Genomic DNA, 26,127 nt, shown 5'->3' with positions numbered 1-26,127 from the left:
GTCATTACAAGAGTCTGGACAAATACCATAGGTTAATCAACTCAAAAGAAGTGAATGTTGGTAAGTGGGAGGGTAAGGACTTTCATCTCCTCTATATCTGATGCTTGTTCCAGGAGAATGATGTGTAGACTAGCAAATCCATTAAAATCTCCTGTGCAAAGCAGTTCAAGTAAAAAGTGTAAGCTTCTTGCATACTGAGTACTGTGTTTAGACTGTCACCTCCTTTCATGGATATTCTTGCCTAGAACAGGGCCAAGTTTAAAAAATACTGATCTGATTTAAAGGAAATTACTGTTCATACTTCTATACAATACAGGAGACAAACTTAAAGGGGATGCTGGAAGGTCAGAAATGTAGGGAATGCTGGCATAGGTATAACATATGGAAGACTTTAGATCCATCAATACCACCAACTGTCCCCGATTCTATACCGTGTCATCAGTCACAATAGCTGGGTCAACACACACATACCAGTGATTCATTCTACAAATACTTAAGGAAACTATGCTGTGCTCAGCACCAAGATGCCATGTGAGCAACACAAACGCAGACATTTGGACCTTCCAAGAGAGAAAAAAAAAACAAAACCTTAATTCTGACAAATAACCACTTACTTGAAAATAAAGAACTATTTCCTGTTATTAACCCTTTTAGAAAATCATACACGAATGACTTAATTCCTTTATCTCCTCTTCCAAATTGGATTAATTAGAAACAACAGTATATAGTTATGAGAACACAGGCTTTTACAAAGGGCAAAAAATACAAATATGCTGATTTTTGTCTAATTGACAACGTATATATGATTTCTTTTACCACACTAACTGGTTACCAAACGATCAAGAACCAAAACACATCTAAAAAGACATTATTAATACTTTTCATTCATTGCATAACAATTAAAAAAGGACATAAGATTGATCTATCAAATAGTTTTTCTCTCCATGGCAAATATGGAGCTAGAAAAAAATGACTTTTTAACTGTTGTTCATATGTGAAACTTGTGAGAACAGCGTAAACTGATAAAAAAACCAAACAGAAGAATTTGGTCTGCTAAACATTTGTACACTAAGAGAAAAACCTTTAATGCTGACAACTGAATCTCACTAAATAGGACAAGTTTACGTGTATATATTTCCTTTAGCGTTCTACAGACTGAAGTCATATTCTAACCTGATGGACGTCTGTGACACTTACCTGGCCTTCTGGTTTATATAAAATTTTTATTCTTTCATTGCATAATCTCCTAACAGAAATGGTTGTTGACAAAGTTGAATGGAACTGAAATAATCCCCTAACAACCCAAATTCTCTAATTTTGGAGTCACGCCTAAGATGTAAAAGACAAACTGTTTGAGGAATGAAATCGACTAAAATGAGAAATACACAGACCTTAGAGTTTACAAAACATAATTTTATTTAAATTTGTGTACAGATAAAAATTGACCAAAATTTAAACAAAGACCAACTCAAATTCTTTCCCACCACAAAAATGGACATTATGAGAAAAAGCCACATTCTCTCAATTATCTTTTCCCAGCTGGTAGATTCTGGAGGGAAAAGGGAAGGGAGAAAAAGTACTGACACAACATAATTTGATCTTCAGCACTGTCTTGTCTTGAAATGACTTAATTATGGAGACTTCCATAAGAATCAGCATTCTTTGGTTTTGACATAGAAATAGAACCTTCTATGCCAAAATTGCAAATAAGGCTTCCGGCTTTATTTTTAGTGTGAGGTAAACAGTATATTCAATATTAAGGCAAACGGTAGAATACACGTGTGGGATATTAATGTGGACCTTCCACTGTACAACAGTAGGTTCTGGAACATTTGCAGATTTTCTAAGTGTGTTGGAATTAGAAACTTACAGAAGACATTGCAGTGTGCAACACTTCTGAATGTCTTAGCTGTGCCTTTTTGATAAGCTGTCAAATGTAATTTTGTTTGAGTTTTTTACAGCATGTAATTGTTTTTATTTAATATTATTGTAAATGAACCAGGCTCTGATCTCAAATTCTGTATAGATACACACAGTTCGGCCAAATAGACTGCTCCCCCAAAGCTGGCGAAACAATGCCTACTGAGCAGGCTGACCATGACGGAAAAGTACGAGAACAGGATGTTAATAAAGATTCTAAGTGAAATCAGATTATTTAGGCTGTCTAGCTGTCTTATTCAAGAAAATGCAGATTTAAGATCTCAGGCACAGTGATCCATCCCGTGGCTCGTCCCTTCTCCCTTCTCTCCCGATGGGATAATCATTTCCTTCACAGTGATGACAGAAACATTACTTTTTATAGCAAAATGGACTTCTTCCTCCAAGGGGTCAAGACAAAGCTATCACTTCTTAGCCACGCAGGCTACAGACTTCTTGGCTGCGTCTTCCAGGTCGATGGCCGAAGTAATGGGGAGTCCACTGTTATTGAGAATGTTCTGGGCCTCGTGAACATTGGTTCCTAGAAGGTGGGGGGTGGGGGAGGGAACAGTCACTGAAATGAAACTGGAGGTGGTGCCCTGGGAAGTTTCCTAAGACTGGAAATTGTGCAATGCCCAGGTCTCATGAACACAATTTAATTACAACTCAGTTTCAGCTTTTTAGGATCCAGATTTGGCTATTTAGATATATCCAGATGACAAATTTACTTTTTCTTCTTTTTTCACCTCAAATGTCTGGCATTATAAAGATGCTGCCTATATTTTTTCGTGCATTTAAAAAATCCAAATAATGATGTTCTTATAAGACTGTGAACAAAGACAGATTAACAACTACTTGGTCAACTACTTTGAAAGAGGAAAATCTCTGAAACGGATTCATCCCTTGCTTGAATAATCTGAATACGGGATCTAAAGAAAAAGCTATGTGAGACACATGAGCCAGAGAATGGCAAATGGGTGTGATGGGATGGTACAGAATATTGGAAGTAACACATGAAGATGCAAGGACCAACCAATCTCTAGCTTTTCATCAGGAAATGAAATAATTATATGTTTTAATATGTCATTGACAGGGAAGATGATGTGGCAAGATCTCTATCAAGGGGTGGTCTGGCTAGAAAACAAGATGAAAGACAGGAATTGTATGAGACTAATGGACATTTTTTTTTTTACTGATAAAAGCTGAAATTTCTGCTGATAATCCGGTCAAGTGGCTTTCATGTGGTTTTGGCCCATGCCGGAAGTCATTTGTCTTAAAGATCTCTTGAAATGAAGGGTCTGCGTTGGTACCTCATCTAAAGTGCTGAGAACCTACCCACTGATGGCCAGCAATCCACTGCTTTGGAAACAATGACAGGATTCCACACATCCGTTTTTGCGTCCTCTCCACTCTGACAGAAAGGGCAGTGGACCCGAAAAGAGCGCTGCAGCCTCGGAGGGGGTGTCCCATTCCTGCTGGATTTGTAGCGTCTAGGGGGCAAGCTATCCCACCCAAAGCTGTGTGTCTGCAACTGACTGTTTAGCATGCAAACGGCTTCTCTGTTCTTTCAGAGCAAGCGAGCCCGTAGGAGAAACGTGATAAAATTTAAGAGTCTAATGAAATACCTCATCTTACATCATTTCCTGCGCTTCTTTCTAGTTAGCAAGACAGAGCCTATTTATAAACAAGGACCTTGAAATAGAGGCCTTGGAGGACCTACGTGTACAAATAAAAAGGAGGCACTCGGTCAGCATGTTTTATACAAAGAGGAAAAGGCGGAGTTAAAGAGGAACAGCTGTGCTAACAAGGTGGTGTAGTATTGATTCTCCTGGGACCCTGGGGCCACCACAGCAGTGGGGAAGGGGACACTTGGCACTGTGTCTTTAGTTCAAGGCTTACTCACTGCTGTTTTCCACAGTAATGTGCCGAATGGCCTCTGTGGAAAGCAATAACCCAAAAGATAGGGAAGTTGTTGGTTAAAATCCCCAGCTTCTCATCCTGGCTCTGTCGTGTATTAGTTGAATAGTTTTGGGTAAATCCTGTAACTCCTCTGAGTCTCAACTTCTTTATCTCCAGACATGACATTAAGATCATCTGGCCCATAACTAATACTCAGTAAGCACTTCCATAAGCCAGATATAATGCTAAGTGACTTACGAGCAGCATATGAAATCTTTATGATGATGATGCCTAGATCTTACTGTCCCTATTTCACAGATGAGACAACAAGAGGCATGGAGAGCTTAAATCATTTTTCCAGAGTCACAGATTGTAAGCGGCAGAGATGGGAACTCGAACTCTGTTCTCTCTAGTTATATAAGCCTAAATGTTCTAAAGATATGCCAATCTGTTTCCCTGTCTATAAAATGAGAATAATGGGGCGCCTTGGTGGCTCAGTCGGTTCAGCGTCCCAACTCTTGCTTTCGGCTCAAGTCACGAACTCAGGGTGGTAGAGATCCAGCCTTGCATTAGGCTCTGTGCTGGGCATGGAGCCAACTTAAGATTCTCTCTTTCTATCTCCCTTTGCCTCCCATGCCCTGCCTCTCCTCTGCTTTAAAATGAGAATAATGATGCTGATAGCACATATTGTGATGAGAAGTAAATGAAATAATACATGTGAAAGGATTTCATAAATGTCTGTGCATCTGTGGCGGACTTGGCTGGCTGTCCACCGAAGGTTCATGCTTCACTTCCACAGGGGACAGCTGCTGCCAGGAGGTAGCTGCCCAACCAGGAACTACATTTCCCACAGCCTCTTGCATCTATGTGGTTTCACATGACTGAGTTCTGGCCAAAGGCCTGTGAGTGGACATAAACACACACCCATAAAAACCGCCAATGTGAGCCCCTCCCTGTAGTCACCTGGTTTTCCCTGTCTGCCTTCTGGAACGCTGCCAGCCAAGACAACCCTGTAAGTCACCTCTTTGAAGATGGCAATGACTCATTCAGCATGGATAATAGCATAATTCTGTGGAGCAGAGCACCCCACTCACACTCTTAGGCTTCATATGAATGACAAAGAAACTTCTATTACATTAAGACTCACATTTCAGCATTTACCTGTCGTTACAGGAACTAGCATTACTTTAATTGACATGTTACTTTGTAAGTGTGGCGGGCAGCTTCCAAAAATGGCTCTCATATGATCAATCCCCACTTCTGGTTGCTCATGCCCCTGTGTAATCCCTCCCACTGTGGGTGGAGCCAGCAACTTGCTTCTAATGAATAAGAATAGAGCAAAAGTGATGTAATGTCTTTAGAACTAAGTTACAAAGGCCCATGACTTCTTTCTTTGCTCCCTCTAACTCCGTTCACTTCGATGAAGCAAACTGCCATATTGTGGACTGCCCTATGGAGAAGCCCACAAGGCAAGGAGCTCAGGGCTGCCTCTAGCCGAAAGCCAAGGAGTAACTGAGGCCTACAGTCTGACAACCCACGAGGAACTGCATCCTCCCAACAATGATGTGAGTGTGTTCGGAAGCGACCCTTCCCTAGTCGAGTCTTGACAGGACCCTAGCCCTGGCTGACACTTTGCAGCTTTGAGACCTGGAGCCAAAGGACTCAGCTAAGCCACACCGAGATTTGCTACCACAGAAACCAGATCAACAACGTTCCTAGTGTTAAGCTGTTAAATTTCAGGGCAATGTGTTACACATTGGTTACTTAACTAATGCAGATACTAAGATTTATTATTTCATTAATACAACCTCAGTGTTCATTTTGATTCATTTGGGAAAGTTTCAGACAAGGTGCCAGAGGTTGAAAAGTAAGACAGAGGATCAGACAGTGGCAGGTGTTAAATACTAGGCTAAAGAATTCTGACATTAGTCTGTGCGTAGGGCTTTCATGGAATCGTGACACAATGTGAGGCAAAGTCCTGAATGACACAGAATGGAACTGGTCTTTGGACCAGGTCAATGAAAGTTAAATATGTAAATTTCTATCTCCTTCAACAGAGGCATGGACTAGAGTTCTCTGCTAGGGAAGAAATCTAATTTAGGATAAAAAAAGGCTCTTCTCCCTTTTTCCTTTCTCTTCAGAGCATCTGCAATCTCAACAGACAGCCCCCCAAAACCCCATGCATCAAGAAGTAGGTTCCCCTGCCTGAACATTCCTCATCTCGGACTCTACCTTTCTTTGGTGAGAGTTGCCCTGTGGACACAGATCTTACCCAAGCCTGCCACATTCTCTCTGTGTAGCTGGACTGGTACAAGAATTAGCAGTGCCAGTGGGAGTGATAACATTAAGCAAAGCAATAATAGCAGCTCTCACTTAGCAGGTGTCACACACTGTTCCAGGGTCCTAAGTATATTAGCTCATTTGCTCCTCAATGGCAACCCTGAGATAGCTACTATTACTATTTTCCTTTTACAGAAGGGAGGGCTGAGGCGCAATTAAGTTAAAGGTCAAAGTCTAGCTAACATGGCTAGTAATAGTGAGGAAATAGTGGAATAATCATTGAACTTGAACTCTCACTGGTTTGAATGATTTCTGGACCTAATGCTTAAAACATCCACGCTGAACCCTGGATGACCCCTTCTTACAATTTTTGTAAATACATGACATTATCATCATCATAATCACACTGACAATAATAAAAAGAAATCTCTGTTTTTCAGTCTTCCCACAATACTTTGAGACTTTGAACTTTTGAGTTTGGTGTTTCTAAAAGACCTTGTGAGTCAGGTGTTTATAAATGAGTTCTTTTTATTCATTTATTTACTTTTTTGGCCAAGAGCACTGAGGCTTAGTGATTGGCAGGATTCAGTCTCAAAATCCTTTGTTCTTCCCACTCTGTTTTGATTTCCTGGTGACTCCTGTTTGACATTTGAAATCTGTAGCACTTTCCCACGCATGAGATCATCTAAACTTCAACGATACTATAAATTATTTAAGAGCAAGGATCAGGTACGACTCGGGTGTCTGCTTTTTCCAATCTTCCTGTCTGACTATACCTACCCTACCCGCTGTCCCTTGCTGGAGGAGGGACCACATGGTGATCTCTGCCCCAAGGCAGATATGGACTGTTCCCACAGCACAACTGCACCTGATCCAAGGGTGGTCCAAATACAGACGGTGGTCATTAGCTTGTCCAGTTAGGTTTGCTCTGCTACGAATCTGAATGGGGAGCATATATGGATAAAAGAAGAGGACTTACACAGCTCTAAGCAAGCCGGCGAGAGAAAGGCAGCACAAACATGCAGAGAGGAGCATTGTCAGGTGAGCAGGGTGCTGGGGTGATGCTCTGGAGTACGGCCTCCACGCCCCAGCTTCCTCTTCCTGGGGGCCAGCTGCGTCCTGGCTCCTGTCCATTCTGAGAACCGTTTGTGCAGTTTTAACTGCACTCCTTTCCATGGGTATGGATGAAATCAGCTCTTGACCATTTTAGGTTTTTGAGACTACTTGAACAAGAAACCTAACTTCCTTGCAACCAAGAAACCTAACTAAATCAGTTCCTTAATTAACACCTTCTTCAGGACACACTGTAGCACCAGGTAGTCTCAAAGGGAAACATGACTGATTGAGAAATCCATGAACCTGCAGAAATGCTGGGCCCTTGGCCTTGAGTCCTCCACCCAGAACTCTTGCCTTCTCTCTGCTCGGCTGAACCCAAACGTTCATGAGATACCTGTTTAAATGGCAGTTCTTTGGGGATGCCTTCCTTGTCACTACTCCCCCAACCCCCCAACTAGAGCAGGGGCTTGTAAAAGAGCTTCTAGAGTACCTTGTACTTCCAGAATCATAGCACTACTGGGATTGCTCACTGACGTTTCTCTCTTCCCCGCCAAACATAAGCTTCTGAGTGCTAACGTTTTGTCAGGCCGGCCTACCAGGATCTCGCTGCACTTAGCACAACCTATTACACAGCGCGCACTTGTTGATGGACTGAATGAAGGGGGACGGACGCATACCCAGCAAGCGTGCTTGAGGAGGTGTGGTGTGGGAGGGTGCGTTTATGATCGCTTTGCTGGCCCACCATCTCCAAATAACCCTTTTTAATAGCATGGAAACAGAAGCCCCAAACAACCTGAAAATAAGGACAGACTGTTCCTGAGATTTCTCGTGTTCTCCAGGGGCTTCTATAGTGGACTCCTCCTCTAAGAAGGACCGAACAGAAGCTGGCTGTCTGCCAGCTTGGTGCCCTGGAGGACTCCAAGCTGCTGCCACTCCTTTGGCTCAGCAGCTCTGCTTGCCTTCCGCCCACCCCTGCCCTGAGGCCTTGCTCAAGGTTAACAATAAGGGGGCGGGGCCAGAAGAGAGCGGGTAGAACAGCCCTTGGGAAAATGGGCCCTTCTCTCCTTCCAGCTGTTCCTGCAAGGCCATATCAAAATGCCTAATTGCTTCACAATTCCAGGATCCATTAAAGTGAATTTTAATTATGCTTGCAGTTACACTTTAATTATAGCCTTAATTATTAAGCACAGGCTAGGCATACTCAGAACCCCAGCACGAGAGAGGGAGGGAGAGGGAAAGGAAGGAAGAAGAGGAGAAAAAGAAGAGAGGAGAAGGGAGGGGAGGAGGGGGGAACTAAAAGAGTTGATGGGGGTAAAGAAAGAGAGAGTCATGAGGAATAACCCAAGGGACAGACACATGAAAAGAAGTATAGACAAGAGTCAAATACAGAGAGCAAGGGCAAAAAGTGAGCCCGTCAAGTCCCCAGTGCATCAGCCCCTGTCCTGACCCTGCCAGCACTCTGTCCTGGCATCCAGGCTGGTTTCTCCCTGGACTGTTCTTCTGCAGACAGGCCAAGAAGGAGCAAGGCCACGGTAGGCCCTGCTGCCCACACACCTCGTTCCTGTGACAGAGCAGCTCCAAGGGGAAGTAGGAACACACAGAGAAGAGGGTCAAAAAGAAAACCAGCAGCTTCAAAAGGAGGTCACTGGAAAAGAGAAACGGGGGAAGCCTTGGGAAAATTCTTGCTGGTATGTGGGTTCCTTTCATTAATGCTGTTCTTTGAATATTCGAGGTTGGTTTCTTGATTCAGCAGGTGGCTGACACCTGCTCCCCATCCCCTTCCTTGCCTTTATTTCTAAATAGAAACCACCATAGCTGCTTTAAACTCCGACACGGAATTAAGAGTTCCAAAGACAGTGTTTATGTCTGTGTACCCAATTACAAAGGAAATTGATCTCTCCCCCACATTTAAATAGTGCTGTTGACATGTTTGAATATTTATTAAATGCTGCATTGCTTTTTAATGAGGCTGCAGGACAACAGTTTTAATAACCACCTGTACAGATAACTGATTGACTCACGCTGGTTCAACTTCAAGCACGTCTTGACATCTGCTTGCTGAAAAGCTGCTAAGCTAAGTAGTTATCTACCCGATGCATGCCTTAAAACTGGCAATGCATAGAGAATCAAAGGGGAATGGTTGGATAATGAAATCTTGCTCTACCGGTAGAGGATATTATAAAAAGAATAATTATTAAATTTTTAAGTCTCCGCTGGTGCATGTTTTACCACTGACATCCTGCCACCAGGTGGAGTGAGAGAGCTGTACACAGAGATGCAGGGTTAATTTATCAAAATCTGTTCTCTGCTTTCAATACCTGCAGGAGAAGGTAACAGTGGTGGACAGAAATTACTGGGTTTTGTTCAAAAGGTACAGCCCCTTCCCCCGCACCTGGGCCACCCTTTTATCACAAGGCTGTGAAGAAAACTACTTTGTAGTCTGGACGTACATGGGAGCTGGGCTTTTTTCTTTTTTTTTTTCAAGGATATTTAAATAGGAAATCAGGTTTTGTTCTGTTTTGTTTTGAAGAATGCAATAGTTGGCATTTATTGAGTATACGCTAGGTGCAATTAATGTCTGTTGGGTACATGAGTTAAGGGGTTCTCAATTATCCTATCACTTCAACCTTCAAAGCAACCTTAAAGATGACCTCATTTTTATCCCCATTTTACAGATGAGATAATTGAGGAACTAGGGAGCTTAGGAACTTGCTCAATGCCCCCAGCAAGTCAAAGCCTAAGCTGGGATTAAGAACCCAGGTTTATCTGACTGCAAAGCCACAGGACAACCACACAACTTGGCCTTTTAATGCCAGAAGGAATCCTAGCTAACCTTTAGGATAAGTCTCTTGCTTTCACTAGAGGAAACTGAGGCCCAGAAATGTTAGATGACTTGTTCAGGTCAAATAACCAGTGAACCATGACAGGTCTCTCGGTCTGGTGTTCTAAGTCAGGGCTGATCTAAATCAGCTAAGAATAGTTTGTACATTTTTAAATAGTTGGGGAAAAAAATCAGAAGAATAATATTTTGCGATACATGAAAATTACATGAAATTCAAATTTCTGTGTCCTTAAATAAAGTTTCACTGGCATACAGCCAAAGTGATTCATTTACAGATTGTCGATGGCAGAGCTGTTGTGACAGTCAGTACGGGCCATAAATCCTCAAATACTTCGACCCCATCTCTAAGAAATGGAATCTTTCCCCCCTCCACCCGGGGGGGGGGGAGGTCAGTGGAAAAGAAACCAAATTCTACAAAGCAGCAGATTCCTCCGAAAATGGTCTCTGTCCTTTTGCCCTTGATCCTCTTTCATTATTCTCTTTCAAGTGACAAGCAGATAGAAGAGGTCCATTTTCTTGGTGACATGTAAATTTAGATAACTTATCACATCTCTTTTGTCTTGTTATTGTACTGTTAAAAATGGAATAATTCATTGAAAATCCAAGGTAAAGTCCCGCTGCCTCAGCAGTCTCCCTGTTTGAGACGACATGCACCCGGTATCTTACACCTTGCTCGGCACACTGCCGCCAGCCCCCAGAGACCCCATCTCAGTCGAGTTAGGAACGAGAGCTCAGGTAATGATGGCAGCTAACATTTACTGAGCCAGGGCCTGTCTAGGTGAATTAAGAATTCATCTGCTCCTTACAACAACCCCGTGAGACCGCCATAGGTTTATTCCCATTTCACAGATGAGAAAACAGACTTTACACCTGGTTCGGTCACCAAGAAGTTGAGTGACCTTGGGAAGGTGCTATAGTTGGATGAGTATCTTCCAGAAATGCCTTGTATCCCTCACATTCTAGAAAAATTAAGAATGACATAAGCTATCCTACCGGACTATATCCCGTGTACACCTATATTCCTCGGTAATTTCTTCTGCCATGGTAAGAAGAAACCACTGCTGAAGGTGTGAGTGTGACAGGGATTCTCAGGATGCGGGCTGGAGCCACCACCTGTACTGGCAGGAAGCTGACGGCCGGGTTGTAAGGATGGTGTGCATGGACTTAGGCTCAGGCAGGCAAGGCTGAGGACCAAGTCTAACATATATCCACTGAGGGCTTATGCTTTTGCTTTCGACTATGTTAACCCCTAAAAAAAAGCAACATATATATTATGTTGGTATGGGAGTCTTACTATTAAACTAGAACACAACGAATCTTCTGGCAAGCAAGAATGCCCTACAATTCTATACCCACTAGGAATAGGACCATTCTTGTAAAGAAAGGATGTTCTATATGCCTAAACATTTGCAAGGACTTTCCTTTCATGCCTTCCTTCAGTCTACCTCATGGCTTGTAATTCATGTATATTCTAACAGATGAGTGATTTCAGGGATTTTCAGAGGTAATTTTGGCGGTGTGAGACTTTAGCCTGGAATCCTGACTCTAGAACTCCACGGCTTCCGATATGGGACATGAGCGCATCACTGCCCATCATTCTGTCCCTGCGTGGGGCAATGACTGAGCTCTCACTGCTAATCTGTTCCTTGAAAAGTTAGATGCTTAATAGCGCCCAAACCTTTCTTGACTTTTACAAAACCGTTCAGACAGAGCTAAGGATGGAGGGGGCCTTAGACTCAGAGACCCTGGGAGTTTCCAGAATTCTAGGTCTTGCTGCTGACCTCTTCTCTACCCACACCAGGCTGCAGCTTATGCCCCACTGTCTGTCTTTGGAACGAAGATTTATCGTGGCAGAGCCATGCCCATTCCTTTCTATATTGTCTCCACTGCTTCTGTGCTGCAAAGGTGAGTGATTGCAACAGGGAATACATGGCCCACAAAGCCTAAAATTTGGCTATTTACAGAAAAAGTCTGCAGACCTTTGCTCTATACAATCCACATTTTTGGCCCTGTGCCTGGGGTGGGGGGGTTAAGAACCCAGCCTCATCTAATGCCTTTTCAGCTGGCAGCCCCCACCTCCTGCTTCTGATGCAGCAGGCAGCTGGAGTTCCAGGATCACAGTGGCTGGCGCTTGGCTCTAGCCCTCCCACTCTCTGTTCCCACATCTGTGGAAGACAATGACCACAGAGCTCTTTGCCACTGAGCTGGGGTAAAGTCTCAACATCTTTCCTGGCAGTGCACTCAGGCAGCCACTGAGTGGGAAGGTGGCAGGAAATGAAAGCTATTTGTCTTGCCTGTTCTCGAACATTCTCGTGGAGTCTTTCCTCCTAGATAGCTCTGCCTTCGGGCAGCCGCAAGGTGGTACTTTCTGGGAGAGTCTTATTAACAGGACCCACCTGCCACCTCTAAAATAGGACAGACAGAATCTACCAGGGTGTCCCTTTCCTGATAGCAATGTGTTCTCTCTCCCTCTTTGTTGGCAAATCAAATAGAACTTTCCAGTGTTATACAAGGAAACTAAGGCATGCAGAAATGAACTGACTGACCACTCAGAAAATACCCACGAAGCAGACGGTGGTGTTGTGATGTGCAGGACTTAGGATGTGCCACTCCCCAGCCTGGCCATGCTCTAAAACCCCTCCTTGTTACAAGTGCCCCACGGAAACAACTTCAGGCCCCTGTTTTTGAAGGAAGGACCACTGGCTAGACTGAAGTGGCCACCTGACCGAAAGGCAGCCCATGCCCAGTGCAGACTAATCACGTGGATGTGCATTAGAGGGGTGCGTCCTTCCACGCAGAGCATAATATTCCCAGTCTCATCTCCAACTACCACTGGCTCTGTGCTGGCCGTGGAGTCACTTCTCTGACTTGAAATGTTTGAAAGGAGACAGATGGCATGTGTAGCCCAGCCACTTCCGCTGCCTTTCCTTTGGACTGTGCTCTCACAGGGAGCCCATACTACCCCTCTGGGTCCGTGATGCCCGTGACTGGGTATGTCTGGGGTTCAGAGTAAGAAAGATCACTGTCTGTATACGATAAGGTATATCCCTCACCTTCTTCATCAGTAATGAAAGTGATATTTTAGTCTCTTAGACCTCTGTCATATTTCTCACCAGGCTCCCCAGATGGGGAAGGAGCCACTGGATCCCCTGAAAGACCCCAACAACATGGACTGGTTGGATGACTCCCTTCCTAAGGAATGCTGGGTAGCTTTTTCTTGTGTCAGGCAGCGGATGTCCAACATGGCAAACATTCCAGTTACTCATGTGAACCATCTAGAAGTAAAATGAAAATTCAAAGTGCCACATCTAGGGGATTTGTCTGGAAACTTAAATATTCAATCTAAAAAAGCTTTCACTACCCTAAAACTTTAGGTTAGGTCCTGTGAGACTTAGTGTAATGTTTAAGTGCAGCAAAGTTTAAACATTCAGAAGAGTTTATCGATCTAGACAATGAGAGGATTTCAGGCTCGATGACAGGGCAGGATTGTCTCCAGCGTGTCCTCTGGTTTAACCCGGTGATGATGAATTCAACACTAGGAAGGGTACTCAGGGAGAAGATGTCAGTGACTGAAGGGAGGAGAGGTGACAGACATCCACAGGAAGTGAAATCAGTCCCAGAAAAAGTGCATCCACGGGGGACAGTGAAGGAGGAAGAAGATGAGGAAGGTGAGTGGGCGCTAGTGAGGCAGAAAGCAAGATAAGGAATGTAGTGTGCAGAAAATGGGGACAGAAAGGACAATGAGGATCAAACAGAAAGAGGAAAAGAGACACACACTGGCCAAGAGGATCTGGCCCCTCCTCCTGGAGCCACATTTCCACTGACTGCAGAAGTAACCAAGGAGTGGAGAGCAGGGAAAGGTGTGCTCGGAGAGGCTGGGGGTTGAGGTGGGGGAACAGGTCCACCTTGCCTTAAAAGGGAACAGGGATTGAGCAAGGAAGAGAAGATGAAAAACTCGGTACAGAGCAAACACTGGGAAATGTGCAAAGAGGCCAGGGGGTGTTAAGGGACACAGAGCCAGCCCCCTGGTGCTGCGGGGCACCCACACTCTCTCTGCCCAGGATCATGCCACTACTCAGCCAGCAGCCCCTTATTCTCTGTTGACTCTGAAGGGAAGCAGCAAACCTAGGGCTCAAGTATCCTGAACGAAAACCTTTCCAGCTAGTCAGCCACAGCAGTCTGCCAAGACTGCCTTTTTGACGGGAGTTAGAGGAGTAATTGCTGCCCTCCACTTGGTCTCACACTCTCATGTAACGGAAGACTCGCAGAATGGACGGCCACCAAGTGTGTGGAGACACAGCTGAAAACACTCGGAACACTTTAATCTTCTTCGAGATTTCTTTTCCAGTTGAGCAGACCAAAGCATCATGGAGCAACTTTACTGTGTCTGTGCTAAGAAAGACACTTGACGTGCATTGCTCTGGCTGGGGCTCCAATTCGTCAGTATTGCAGAGAGCGACAAAAAGGACCTGTCCACGCAGAAGAGGTGCCAGGGCCTCTTTCGAGAAAGTGAAAGAAACAGGATACAAAGTTTCTGACTTAGAGACATTTATGTCCTCAACAACTGTAAAGAGAGTTAAGGGCACATTTAGAGGGATTGACAAGGATAAGGAAGGGAACCATAAGGGACTCTTGTTTCGAAAGATATTTGTCAAAAGAGAAGCAAAATGTTTATGTTGCTGAAACAAACCTTTTGGTACTGTACGGAAAAATCAAACTGAAAAGATTTGGCTAAGAGAAAAAGGATCCAATCTACCAATTATCTAGGCTCATTATTATTTATAGTTTAACTTGGAATCATAATAAGCACCTGAGAGAAAAGCAAATTCCTTTTCAGACTTATTTGAGATAGAGAAGTTTGCTGCAGGGGCGCCTGGGTGGCTCAGTGGGTTGAGCGTCTGCCTTTGGCTCAGGTCATGATCCCAGGGTCCTTGGATCGAGCCCCACATCAGGCTCCCTGGTCAGTGGAGAGCCTTTTCCCTCTCACTCTGCCTGCTTACGCTCTCTCTCTCTGTCAAATAAATGAATAAAATCTCTTAAAAAAAAAAAGTTTGCTGCAGATTTAAATTGGACAAGAAGGAAAAAAGAATTAAAAAAAAATTCTCTAAAGATATTGGCAGGCCTGATGTAGAACACTAAAACTGCCCATACAAAACCCAAAGCTTTGGTTAAAACGTCTTTGCACAGTGAATACACAAAGGTGTTAATAAATGTATGTTTTTAAACAATATCATGGGTAGGGCTAAATTAACCATCTACGTAACTTTTGTGCCAAGTATATATACACGTCAAAGAGAAAAAAAAATAAACATCTCAGATTATTTGTTTTTTATTCATGCCAGAAGCAACTGTGTACAAAAACTAAACTCCCCCCCAAAATGCAATTGCTTGATTTACCTAGGAGTCTTTTAAACAAAAATAATCCTGTCTCAGCTGGTGAGTTCTGTTGTGATAAGGCAAGTAAATACATGTAATTATAAAATTACCATCTTCAAAGAGGAGGGTAATCCTTTCCTTACCCACTGGTGAAACAGCTTGTACTTACTATACAGCTGAAAACAAAGATTTGTCCACAAAAATCCCACTAAATCAAGTCTGATTGATTAAAACTTTCCTCATCAAAACATTTCTAATACACTACGTGTGGCAACAGAGTGCTGAAAATATGGGTCACAGATTAATGAGAATTATGGCAAGGATCTTGGATCTTCCAAATGGCCGTCTAACAAGCAAGAGAGACTAACTTCTTTATTTATAGGAAGTAGATACAACTAACAAAACCAGTTATTGGCTTTTGAAATGCCTGTTACCTCGGCCATTAAAAATCTGACATTTGTTTAGACTATACAGCCATGTGTCAGAGTATCTGAAACTTAGCAAGTTAACAAATTTTAGCAATATTAATCATTATTGTAATTCAGACCCCATATAAAATTTTTCTGCCACACTTTGGTTTTTATGTGTCATGAAGCTTTATCACAGATGCTGGGATCATGGACACCTTTTCCCATCTCCCTTTCACTAGCTGGACGATGGTGCACATTCTGGGAATGTGAACCACTTTGAATATTAATATGAATAAATACAACTGAAAACTCATCAGTTAAAACAAAAAGTACAGTGTTCAATCAAGTTAAATAGCAACTACCACTAGAATTGCCCAAAATCTTCCTCCCTCTTCATATACCACTTTGTTTTCCTGTCAGCACAGACGATGAGGAGTTGTTTGTTCAGAAAAAAAGGATCCATATAGTGCTTTGAAGTTGGGTAAAATATGGCTGAATGCACAGAGATTTGTGGGAGGAGAATTTGTGTTCCAACCCAGAGAAAGCTAATGAAAAATTTATATTGAGTATAAGAGAAATTCCTCAAAAGGTCCTGGTAGTTAGCAACTGTTCCCCACAGGAAGCGCTGAGCGCCAGACTTCCTGTGACAGGAGATTTTGGTTTGGGTTGGTTTCTCCTTTTAACTAAGCTGTACTGCAGGAGAACAATTTCCAAGGCAGCAAGACCTGAGTGTGGCTTACTGGGGGACTTCAAAATGGGCTGATGTACCCATTTTTCTATCACATTTCTCTTTGGATCACTCCCTAAATTCCTCCATCTCAACCTCCACATGTGTTCCGTCTGATGCTACAGGTTCATCTCAACTAAGGATGACTGTATCCCAACGTAATACTCTCCCATCCTCTCTAGCTAGTTCCCACTTCTGACTTTCCCAAGATCGTCAACCATGCCATCCTTCATTCTCCCGGTCATTAGATTTAAAAACCAATGTCCCTCTTTTTTCTATTTCCTTTCTTATCTCTGCTGTTGTCTACTCTACTTTTACCTCTTATGTGGCAATCCTGCCTGGGTTCTTAGATTCTATCTAATGTTGTAGACTCTGGCTACCGACATGATTTTCCCACTTTGTTTTATAGCCATAATATGTTGCTGCAAAGCCATTACTCTCTCCAGGACAGCCTTCTGATCTACCCAGGTCCTAGGTTTCAGGTTTTACCACTATTATGATCCCGGACCAACTGCCAAGTATGGAATAGATCAGATGCCTTGCTTCTGATCCTTTACCAAATTCCCTCCCCTTTCCTTTCCAATGATTCAAATCTTACTTATTTCCATGCTCATCTTGGAAACTCTCCTTTTATAATATTTCTCTGCTAACTCACATCTCTAAATGTGCTATAATTATAGTAGTCAATGTTGAGTAAGCTTAAAAAGAAGACTATGCCAAAGAAAGTGGGCTGAGCTACAGAGGCACTCAGCTTCAGGGACACATTTTACAGAAGTCTGCATTCCCTTAACATAAAGAGCACTGACTTGGTTTTTATTTAGTTCCTTTTACAGGGCCTTTATGGGTAATACCATCACTGATTTTCTTCATTTTGTTATCTCTGATTAGTGCCAACAGCAGAGTTAAAGCTGAATTCTTCACCTTTCTCTTGTACCAACACAATGTGGGGACAGGTCTGATTCGGTGTAGGGCTGTTGGTTTCCCAGAAATCACATATGGGTATTACTGACCTTGGTACAAACCATGTTGAGTGTGAGAGACATTTTTCACAAAAGACTAATTTCTACAAGAGGAAGAAAAGAACACCAGCTAGGACTCCAGAAATGTCGAAAGCTTTCCTGCTTTTGCTCTCTTGATAAAAGGCTCTTGATGCTTATTACGGGATAGGGCCATTCCAGTGAAGGACAGGAGTGGTAATGAGGTCACCATGGATATTTTTAGTCTACATAAATTTGGGGGGACAGTATCCTTTTTGATTTCATCTCAAATCATCACATTCAATTCTCCATGGTACATTGCATGGTGGACATTGCAAGGTATCGATATTTGGGAAGACTCCACAAGCCATGCTAGTGGCTCTCTGGGATGCCCCGATGGCTACCGCTACTAAGACAGGAGCAGAGTCTATTAGGGCCAATACCCATCAACATTTTGGATCTGTTATCTTGTATTGTATCTTGTATTGTTCATTTTTCTTTTTGTTGTATTTCCCATTTTGTATTTTGTTGTATTTTCCCATTTATCTAGTAACTGGCATGGCTTTTTCTATTTCTATTTCCTACCTAATGTCTAAAGCTCAATGACCCACACATAGTATTTATTATGTTAATTAATAAATTTAAAAAACACAAGCATCTATTTTGGAAGTACATTAACTTAAAAGATGCAAATCTGATTGTCTAACAAACTGAGAAATTTCAAAGCTTCTTCCTAGTAGCTCAGATAGAACTCCGAGGCAGGCAACAGCGATTATTAGGGGAGAAAATGTCAGACGTGGTATTTTGCAGAGTTCAGCATGTGTACTATCCAGATACACACGATACAGATAAATGAGGGGGGTCATTTAATACTTCTGGAATATAAGTGCAGTGTGAAAATAAGAGAAGGGCTCCTTTTTTTTTTTTTTTTAAGTGAGGTAGAAAAGTACAGTGGGGTAACTTTCTTTTCTACTAATGTACACAGGGCTAATAATTATGGGCCTCTGCTGACCACTCAGGCACAAGAGATCACGAGAAAAAAATGAGTCCACCAAAGTATACACTCATTTCTAGTCATTTCTAAGCAACAGACACGAATTCTAATCTGCTTATAGACACTTGCTCCCCTTGAAGAACACAAGCAGAGCTTTTAGAACCTGAGGGTTACTAGTCATTTGGGCCCTGAAAACACTGTGACATTCACATTTTAATCAGAATTATATGTACACTGAGGAACCCACTAACTTCTTGATCAATTTTTTCATTGCAGCCTTGCCAGTAATTTTCCTTTTATTGAAATTATTTTTATAGGGATCAATTACGTCACATTTACATTTTTAAGAAGATTTAATTCATTCGTACGTTTTAATGTCCATATTAAACCTTGCCAACGGGTGCTCCAGCTATTTCCATTTTTCTTTGTGATCATATTTCTTTCAAGTCCATATGGTGCAGACCTATATTTGTGAGGCAGGGAGTCTCAGGGAGAAAGGAGAGTTGCAGAGAGTGAGAGAAAAAAGAAACAGAAAGAAAGAGGCAAACACAAAACAAAACAAAACAAAAGAGACTGCAGCTATTTGGGAATCTTGACCTCAAAAGACAGGGATACACAGCAAGGTCAAAAATATCCCTGGTCTCTAGGGAATTATGGCACCGGCCCAGAAGCTGGGGAAACTGAGCTGTCCCAAGAACAGCACCGCAGAAATCTACTCCTGGGGCTGCTTGGTCAGTGTAATCTGAACTTGTTGAGCAGGTGGACAGGTGCTCACACTGGAGTGCCTGTTTTTGCTTCCCTACTACCGTGGTTTTCAAAGTGTGGTCCACAGAACCCTGCGGGAAGTCCCTGACATAAAAACTACTTTTATAATAATAATAATAATAACAACAACAATACTCTGCAGGCAGTTGCACCGATGCAGCAAAAGCAAGGGTGGGTAAAATAACTGGCATGTTACCGCGGACTCAAAGGCATGGCACCAAGCTGTACGAATGGCCACTGTATTTTCAGCACCACCCACCTGCAATAAGAAGTTGCCACTTGCAGATGGCAAGAATGTCCTTGATGAACAGTAAAGGAATATTAATTTTATTAAAACTCAACTCCTGAGCACAGGTCTTTTGAATACACTGAGTGACTGAGTGGCAAGTACACGTAAAACAAGTCTGCTGCCCCCTGAACTACAATGGTTGTTGTAAAAAAGTGCATTTGTGCAACTGAGTGGCAAGTGAAACCACCCACTTCTCTACAGAACATTGTATTTTCTTGGAAGAATGACGGACACACTGTGGTTATCCTGATTTAGGAATGTGGTACCCGTTTTCTCCAAAATGAGTGAAGCGAGGCTGTCACTTCGAGGAAAACAGCTGACCGCTGTGTGGCTGATGATAAAATTTATACTTTATTTAAAGTGAAAATTAGATTTCTGGAAAAGTTGCATCTACCACTTTGACAGCATCCCAATATTTAGACATTTTGCTGACGAGAATGGTGTGATATGAACAAATGTGAACGTTTTGATATTGTGTGTTGAAATGTGCCAACCTTTGCAAGATCTCCATAATCCAGTATTTCCCATTTGCATGGTACTGTAAACCACACATGTATAAAATCTATTTAATATGCAAGACAGATCAGTGGATTTTAATATAACAGAGTATGAAAAGTCCACTGAAATGGTTGCAGATTTCACATAACACTAATCTTTAAAAAGAAACTACTACTTATTAACTTTAGTGTAGTACCAATGAAGAAAATTCACAATTATATGAAATGGTGATTAAAAACCCCTCCCATTTTCAAATAGATATCTCCATGAAGCTGTATTTTCCTCACACACTTCAACCAAAACAACATATTGCAACAGATATAATGCAGAAGCAAATATTAAGCTACCTAGTAAATAAAGGGATTTGCAAAAATGTAAAACAGTGCTGCTAGTCTCCCCAAAATTTTTTAAAGTTATTTTTCATAAAATATACAATATATATATTTATAATAAAATATACAACATAAAAATTATTGTTGAAGAAGTATTTTAAAAGTTCCAAGTAGTTATTATAACTGTTACCAAATTAATTAATTCAATAACTTAATTATGTAATCAATTAATACTGACAGTTATAACCCCAAATAAACCTGAGCTCTTTGGGGTCCTCAATTTTAACAAGTAAAGGAGTCCTAAGACCAAAAGGTTTGACCGCCATTGCTCGCCCACGATGAATAAATCTTGGAGTAGGATTTCTCAAGAGTGTTTCAAAGCACTAACCTCACGAAGTGATTCAAAATAGAAAGGCTCCACCCTGGAATGAGTTTGGAAAATTTGGAGAATCATAACCTATGCTATTTTTGGAGAGAGGCAGTCCTTACTAGCCTGTTAGAGACTCAGAGAGGTATTTCTGTAGAATATCTATTTCACCCTACTTAAGCCAGTGTTTCTTTATGTTGTCTTAGGAAGTCTGTACGTGCAAGACACGCTGGGTACCTGGTCTTGGTCACTGTGGAAATCTACCATGACTCACCTTCCAGCCGGACCACCAGGGGCACCTTGAGTTCCAGCTCCCGACAGGCTTTGGTGATCCCATTGGCAATGATGGCACAGTTGACAATTCCACCAAAAATATTCACAAGGATGGCTTCCACCTGAAATAAAAAATAGAAAGGTGCCCATCAAAACGCTGTTGGCTGACATTCTCAAAAATAAGCAAAAGAGACAATTAGAATAAGACGTTGTTGTTGTTGTTGTCATTTTTAACCACAGAATATAAAATATGGGACAAAAGGCCACAAAATGTTAAAAAAGTTAAAACTGAGTACTGAATTAGTAAACAGCAATATGTATCATTACCGTATTAACTCATATTCTCCCATCACTCAATTCTCTGAACTCAACATGAAATCAATCACCACTCATTTATTACATTTCTTATATTGTTGTCTAGAACTGCTCCTTTATGAGTAGTGTCATTTAAAATTTTATGTGCTTATTTCCTTCCCTCCCCCAGGCTTTATACTTAAATTTTTATTTGTCATGGTGTCTTAAGGAATATTTCAAAAGTAGGAACTTAGTGATTATTTGTTTTGTTTTAGTAAAGATTCAAGCTTTTTCATCCTTCCTGAATACCTCTTTGATATGCTAGAGGTATATCCTCAAAGACCAGAAATAGTTTAATTATCTTAGATAACAACATTTTTGATTGAAAAAAAAATGAGCCCCAAAAGAATGAGATACAAGCTCATGCCACAAGTAAGGATCTGAGTAAGCCAGTGACTGGAATTTTTCAGAAATGTAAATTTAAACCCATCATGTTAACCTGTTTATACGTTTTTCATATTCAAAGGCATGTGGGCCAAAAAAAAAAAAAAAAAAAAAAGACTTGTCCTGACTTGATAAATAGGTATAAGAAAATCCTGTATAATTAACATGAAGAACAAGATAATGAAGAGAATTCATTACCTAGATTAATTGATAACACCCACGGAAAATGGCTATCTGTCAAGCTGGAGGCATCAAAATTCCAACGATGGCATCACAATTAAATTAGGGTACACTAAAGCATATATGTGTGTGTCGTGTGCCATTTTAAAATCCTGTTATTTCAGTATGCTAAATTAACTACACAAAACAAATGTGAAGGGACACCTGAGGGGCTCAGCCGGTTAAGCATCTGACTCTTAGTTGTTTCAGCTCAGGTCATGATCTCAGGGTTGTGAGATCGAGCCTGGCGTGGGGCTCCACGCTCCATGGGGAGTCTGTTTGCAAAGTCTCTCTCTCTGCTGCCCCCCCCCCAAATAAATCTTTAAAAAAAAATACCACAAAAGAATGCCTTACATTTGTTCTGCACTTAACTGTTTCAGAAAGAACCCATTACATGGACCCTTATTTTAAATTTGGCTTCTTGCCTGAACCCTATTCAGTAAGTCCAGGGAAGATGAGCCCTCTGTGGCTGCTAAAGCTACGCAGAGAGTTTGCACGACGTGCTCCGAGGGTATACAGCTAACACGTTGCCGTGGTGAGGCTCAAAGTCCACTCTTATTCTTCATTCTTGCCAGATACTAGCACTGGAATCCTGGGCAAGTTACGCACCCTGTCCTGAACATGGCTTCCTTATCTAAAAGGCGGGAGTAACAGTACATAGGCTGTAAGGCTGTTGAAAGGCCTAAATGAGATAATACACATGAAATGCTTAGTACATGCCTGTAAAGAACTGAATGGATATTTATACATGTGTTTATTTCAACGAGCAACAACGAGAGTGGGCAAGCTACCGAAACAACATGTAAGAAATAAGAAAACCTCTTTCAGTACACTACAGCTATTCTGAATTAGAACAGAACAGAGGCACACACTTAGTGAAGCACAATAAAAAGGTAACGTCTTAAGAATAAAATAAATGAGCAATATTTTTCAAGCCAATTAGAGATTGGGGCCACTCCCCAAACAGAAAACTTCCATTACCATTCACAGCAGGCTGACTGGTAAGCAGAAGCTTGCTTTCTAATGACAGCTATTAAGTGCTGTTAGCACTGAGGCTTGGTACCGTAGTAGTTTCCAAATAGCTGTGGGATGGAGAGGAACTTGCCAAAACAATGGAATAAAAAACACTCAAGAGCAATAATGACTCCATGGGGTCCAAGAGAGAAACTCAGGGACTGCTGAGGCTCACTCAGGTTTGTGCAGAAGCACCAGGCTTTTCTATTTCTAGTAAGGTGCACATGGCCCCCTGTACACCTCTGCCACGTTTCAACCTGTACATTCTTAGATGTTAACAATTTTTGGTGAGCTTTTCCTGCCTCATCAAGTTAGGGTGAATGGCTCGGTTTCATTCATCTTTACAGGGTGGTTAGAGCTCACACGACAAACTTTTGTGAATTCACCTAAATAGGCAGGAGTAGGGGAGCAAGAAGAAGGGAAGAGGCCCATGACCAACATGACTCAATGCTCTTCCCTGCAGTTAGTGTCAAATGTGAGCTCTGGATTTGGTGGTGCTCAGCTCCTACGAGGCTCTCGCGTGTCGGTATCTCACAGCAGTGAATGAGCATCTGGCATTAAAAATAGATACTCTTCATTTAACAACTTGTACCTATCCATAAGCCAGCCATGTGCACTGGCACTGAACCCAAGGAAAAGCCCTTTCTTCCAACAGTGGAGGAATGATTAGTTGCCTTTGTTAGACTCACTGAGAAATGGATTGTTGTTCTCCCGTGGAGTTTATTCACCTCTCACCCTGCATCCCCACCCTGCATTCCCTTGTGGGGGTCGCCTTTGTGCATCCATCCCCCCCCACAACAGGACCGTGTAGTTTGTCCAGCGGCAGCTAGCACAATCCACGACATGGCATAGTCATCTAATAAACAGTGGTTTCAAGAGTGAATGAATTAAATTAATTTCAGTAGATGCTTAATGACCATCCTCCTTGTATCTGGTACAGAGTGAAAGGCTTAGGATATGGAGATGAATAAGATATCATCACCATCCTCAAAGAAGTCAAAGACTAGTTTGAGAGCCAGACCAGTAAACTGGCGATTACAATCTAAGGTCTACAGATGCCTTACAGAACTAAGACCAGGGCAGGGCCAGTGATGCAGACTGTTACCATGTGAGAGGTGATGTTCTGGTCAACAAAGAAAGGGAAAGAGTAGGAAGTCAGGTAGCAGAGAGCAGCCAGGATGAAGGCAGAGCATATATCCAACTTAGTTCTTTCAGGACCTATGGACTAAATGGGGAAGTAGCCCAAGATGTTATGGGTCACACAGCTGCAGATGCCAAAGGCCAGGGATGAGAACTTGGCTCTTTTTGCTTAGTCCTTCTCTTTCCAGAGCTGGGTGAAGGCAGGTGTTGAAAGCAGCCTCCCTTGGAGAGGGCAAGAGAGGGGCGGTTCTAGGAGAGGCAGGGAGGGACAGAGAGAAAGAAGAATGAGCACATGAGCAAACATGAGCTGAGAAATACAGTCCACGTGAGTGCATAAGAGAGGGAGGGAGAAAGGGAGAGAGGGAGGGGAAGAGAGAGAGAAAAAGAGAGAGAGAGAGGCTGAGAATGCAAAAGGGAGAGAGAGGGAAAGCAGTGTGGAAGAAAGGAGGAGAAAGAGGGTTTAACCAATACTAACAACGCAGTTAGGACTTCTATGAGAGCATGACACAGCAGTACTCACAGGCTGCTCAGCTCAGGGAAAGGGGATTGTTTAGAACACCTGCTGGGCCACAGAGCACAGACAGGAAAATCACCACCCGGGCTAGAGGGAAGACCCCACTCCAGCAGGGATGATGCCATTTCCTTCCACTATAAAGTAATTGGCTGCAGTCATGCACTTTAGTGGAAATCTGATTTAAGGTTTCACTCTGGGCCAATTTCTATAATTAACGACTGTAATCTACAATCTCAAACTGAGAATGAAATTAAGACAGTTTGAAAATGAAAGCCTCGTGACATAAGTATTATTACTTAGCATTTATAAAGCATGTCCAACTTTCAATGTGCGCCTCACATGTCCGTTCATTATCACAATCACTAACTGTTGTTCCATGACAATACCAATAGCAACTTTAAGTAGTCTTTTTGTTTTGTTTTCCTGGCAAAGAGAATATTTAAAAAAAGAAAGAAAGAAAGAAAAAAAGTCAGTGGTTAGGTCTATTTAGGTACCAAGAGACTTTCCTGGAAGATTCCTAAGTGCTTTTACGAACAGGCTTTTCCAAATTCTCAGGTGAGAATTACAGGGGCTGCTATTTACAGTTTCAGGAAAGTTAAAGATCATCCAGTGAGGCAGATCCGGTGCCAGAAACACCGCGCAGGCCCCCAGCCCCCAGACGGCAACTCCCGCGGTGAGGTCTGCGGCGGCTGCTGGCAGCTGTGCAGGTGATCGGACAAGCCAAGAACAGGGTTTTCAAATGTCTGTGTGTGTTTGGCTTTGCAAAATATACTCTGGCTGCAGATTTTAGTTCACAATTTAAAGAATGGACTTTGAAAGAAGAAAAGCGATAGCCTTTGGTGTTTATCAAGCTCCTTTCAACTCCAAATCAACCAACCATCAGACTCACTACTAAAACCCTTCTTGGCAACATCATCTCTTTGATTATCTGATGAACATTAGGGAACCCCAGACAGATTCAACTCACACACACAATAATATGTTTGGATAATTCTACGTAAGTCCTTTGACCAAACTCTCCTTTAGGATTTGGCCTCAAAGGCAGATAATGGTAAAGGATAATGCATAGTGTATGTGTGTACGGTAAGAGTAGGAGTTTCAGGGGAATTGTGAGTTCTCTGCAACTATTTATAAAATGCTGTTTGAATGTGTACTTTTCTGGGAAAAGCGTCCATAAGAAATCGAGAGCAATAATAGTTACAAACAACAATAGTTAATGTTTATCAGGCATTTAACAGATAGTAGAGAGGATTCTAATTATTTTACATGTATTGATGTGTTTAACAAATGAGTAGTATAGGAGGTGAGCATAATTATTTTTCTCACTTTACAGATACGGACACTGAAGGTATTAAAGACCTAGAGAATCCCAGGGGCTACCGCTTCATCTACTGTCAGGTATCTTTCGGAGCCAGCAAACCTACTGAGGACCCCCAACAGGTACTTGTGCTTACTACTTTCCCCATTCACTACCACAGCTGACTCTACCACAAGCGTGGG

General features: G+C 42.2%; 1 protein-coding gene across 1 annotated transcript in view; it reads right to left on the bottom strand.

The window, feature by feature from the left end:
- Positions 1-1,392: 1,392 nt before the first annotated feature.
- SUCLG2 (succinate-CoA ligase GDP-forming subunit beta) overlaps positions 1,393-26,127 on the bottom strand; it is a 254,209-nt gene continuing 229,474 nt past the window's right edge. The window contains exons 10-11 of the mRNA XM_045774661.2: positions 21,004-21,124; positions 1,393-2,458 (exon numbers count right to left, since the gene is read on the bottom strand). Of these exons, the coding sequence (XP_045630617.1) occupies positions 2,343-2,458; positions 21,004-21,124 (237 nt within the window). The 3' untranslated portion in view covers positions 1,393-2,342. The remainder of the gene's footprint in view (positions 2,459-21,003; positions 21,125-26,127) is intronic.

This window comes from Ursus americanus, chromosome 14 (assembly GCF_024610735.1).
Source record: "Ursus americanus isolate L20-20 chromosome 14, mUrsAme1.1.p, whole genome shotgun sequence".
Taxonomy (NCBI): domain Eukaryota; kingdom Metazoa; phylum Chordata; class Mammalia; order Carnivora; family Ursidae; genus Ursus; species Ursus americanus.
This window is presented reverse-complemented; position numbering and strand designations above follow the sequence as displayed.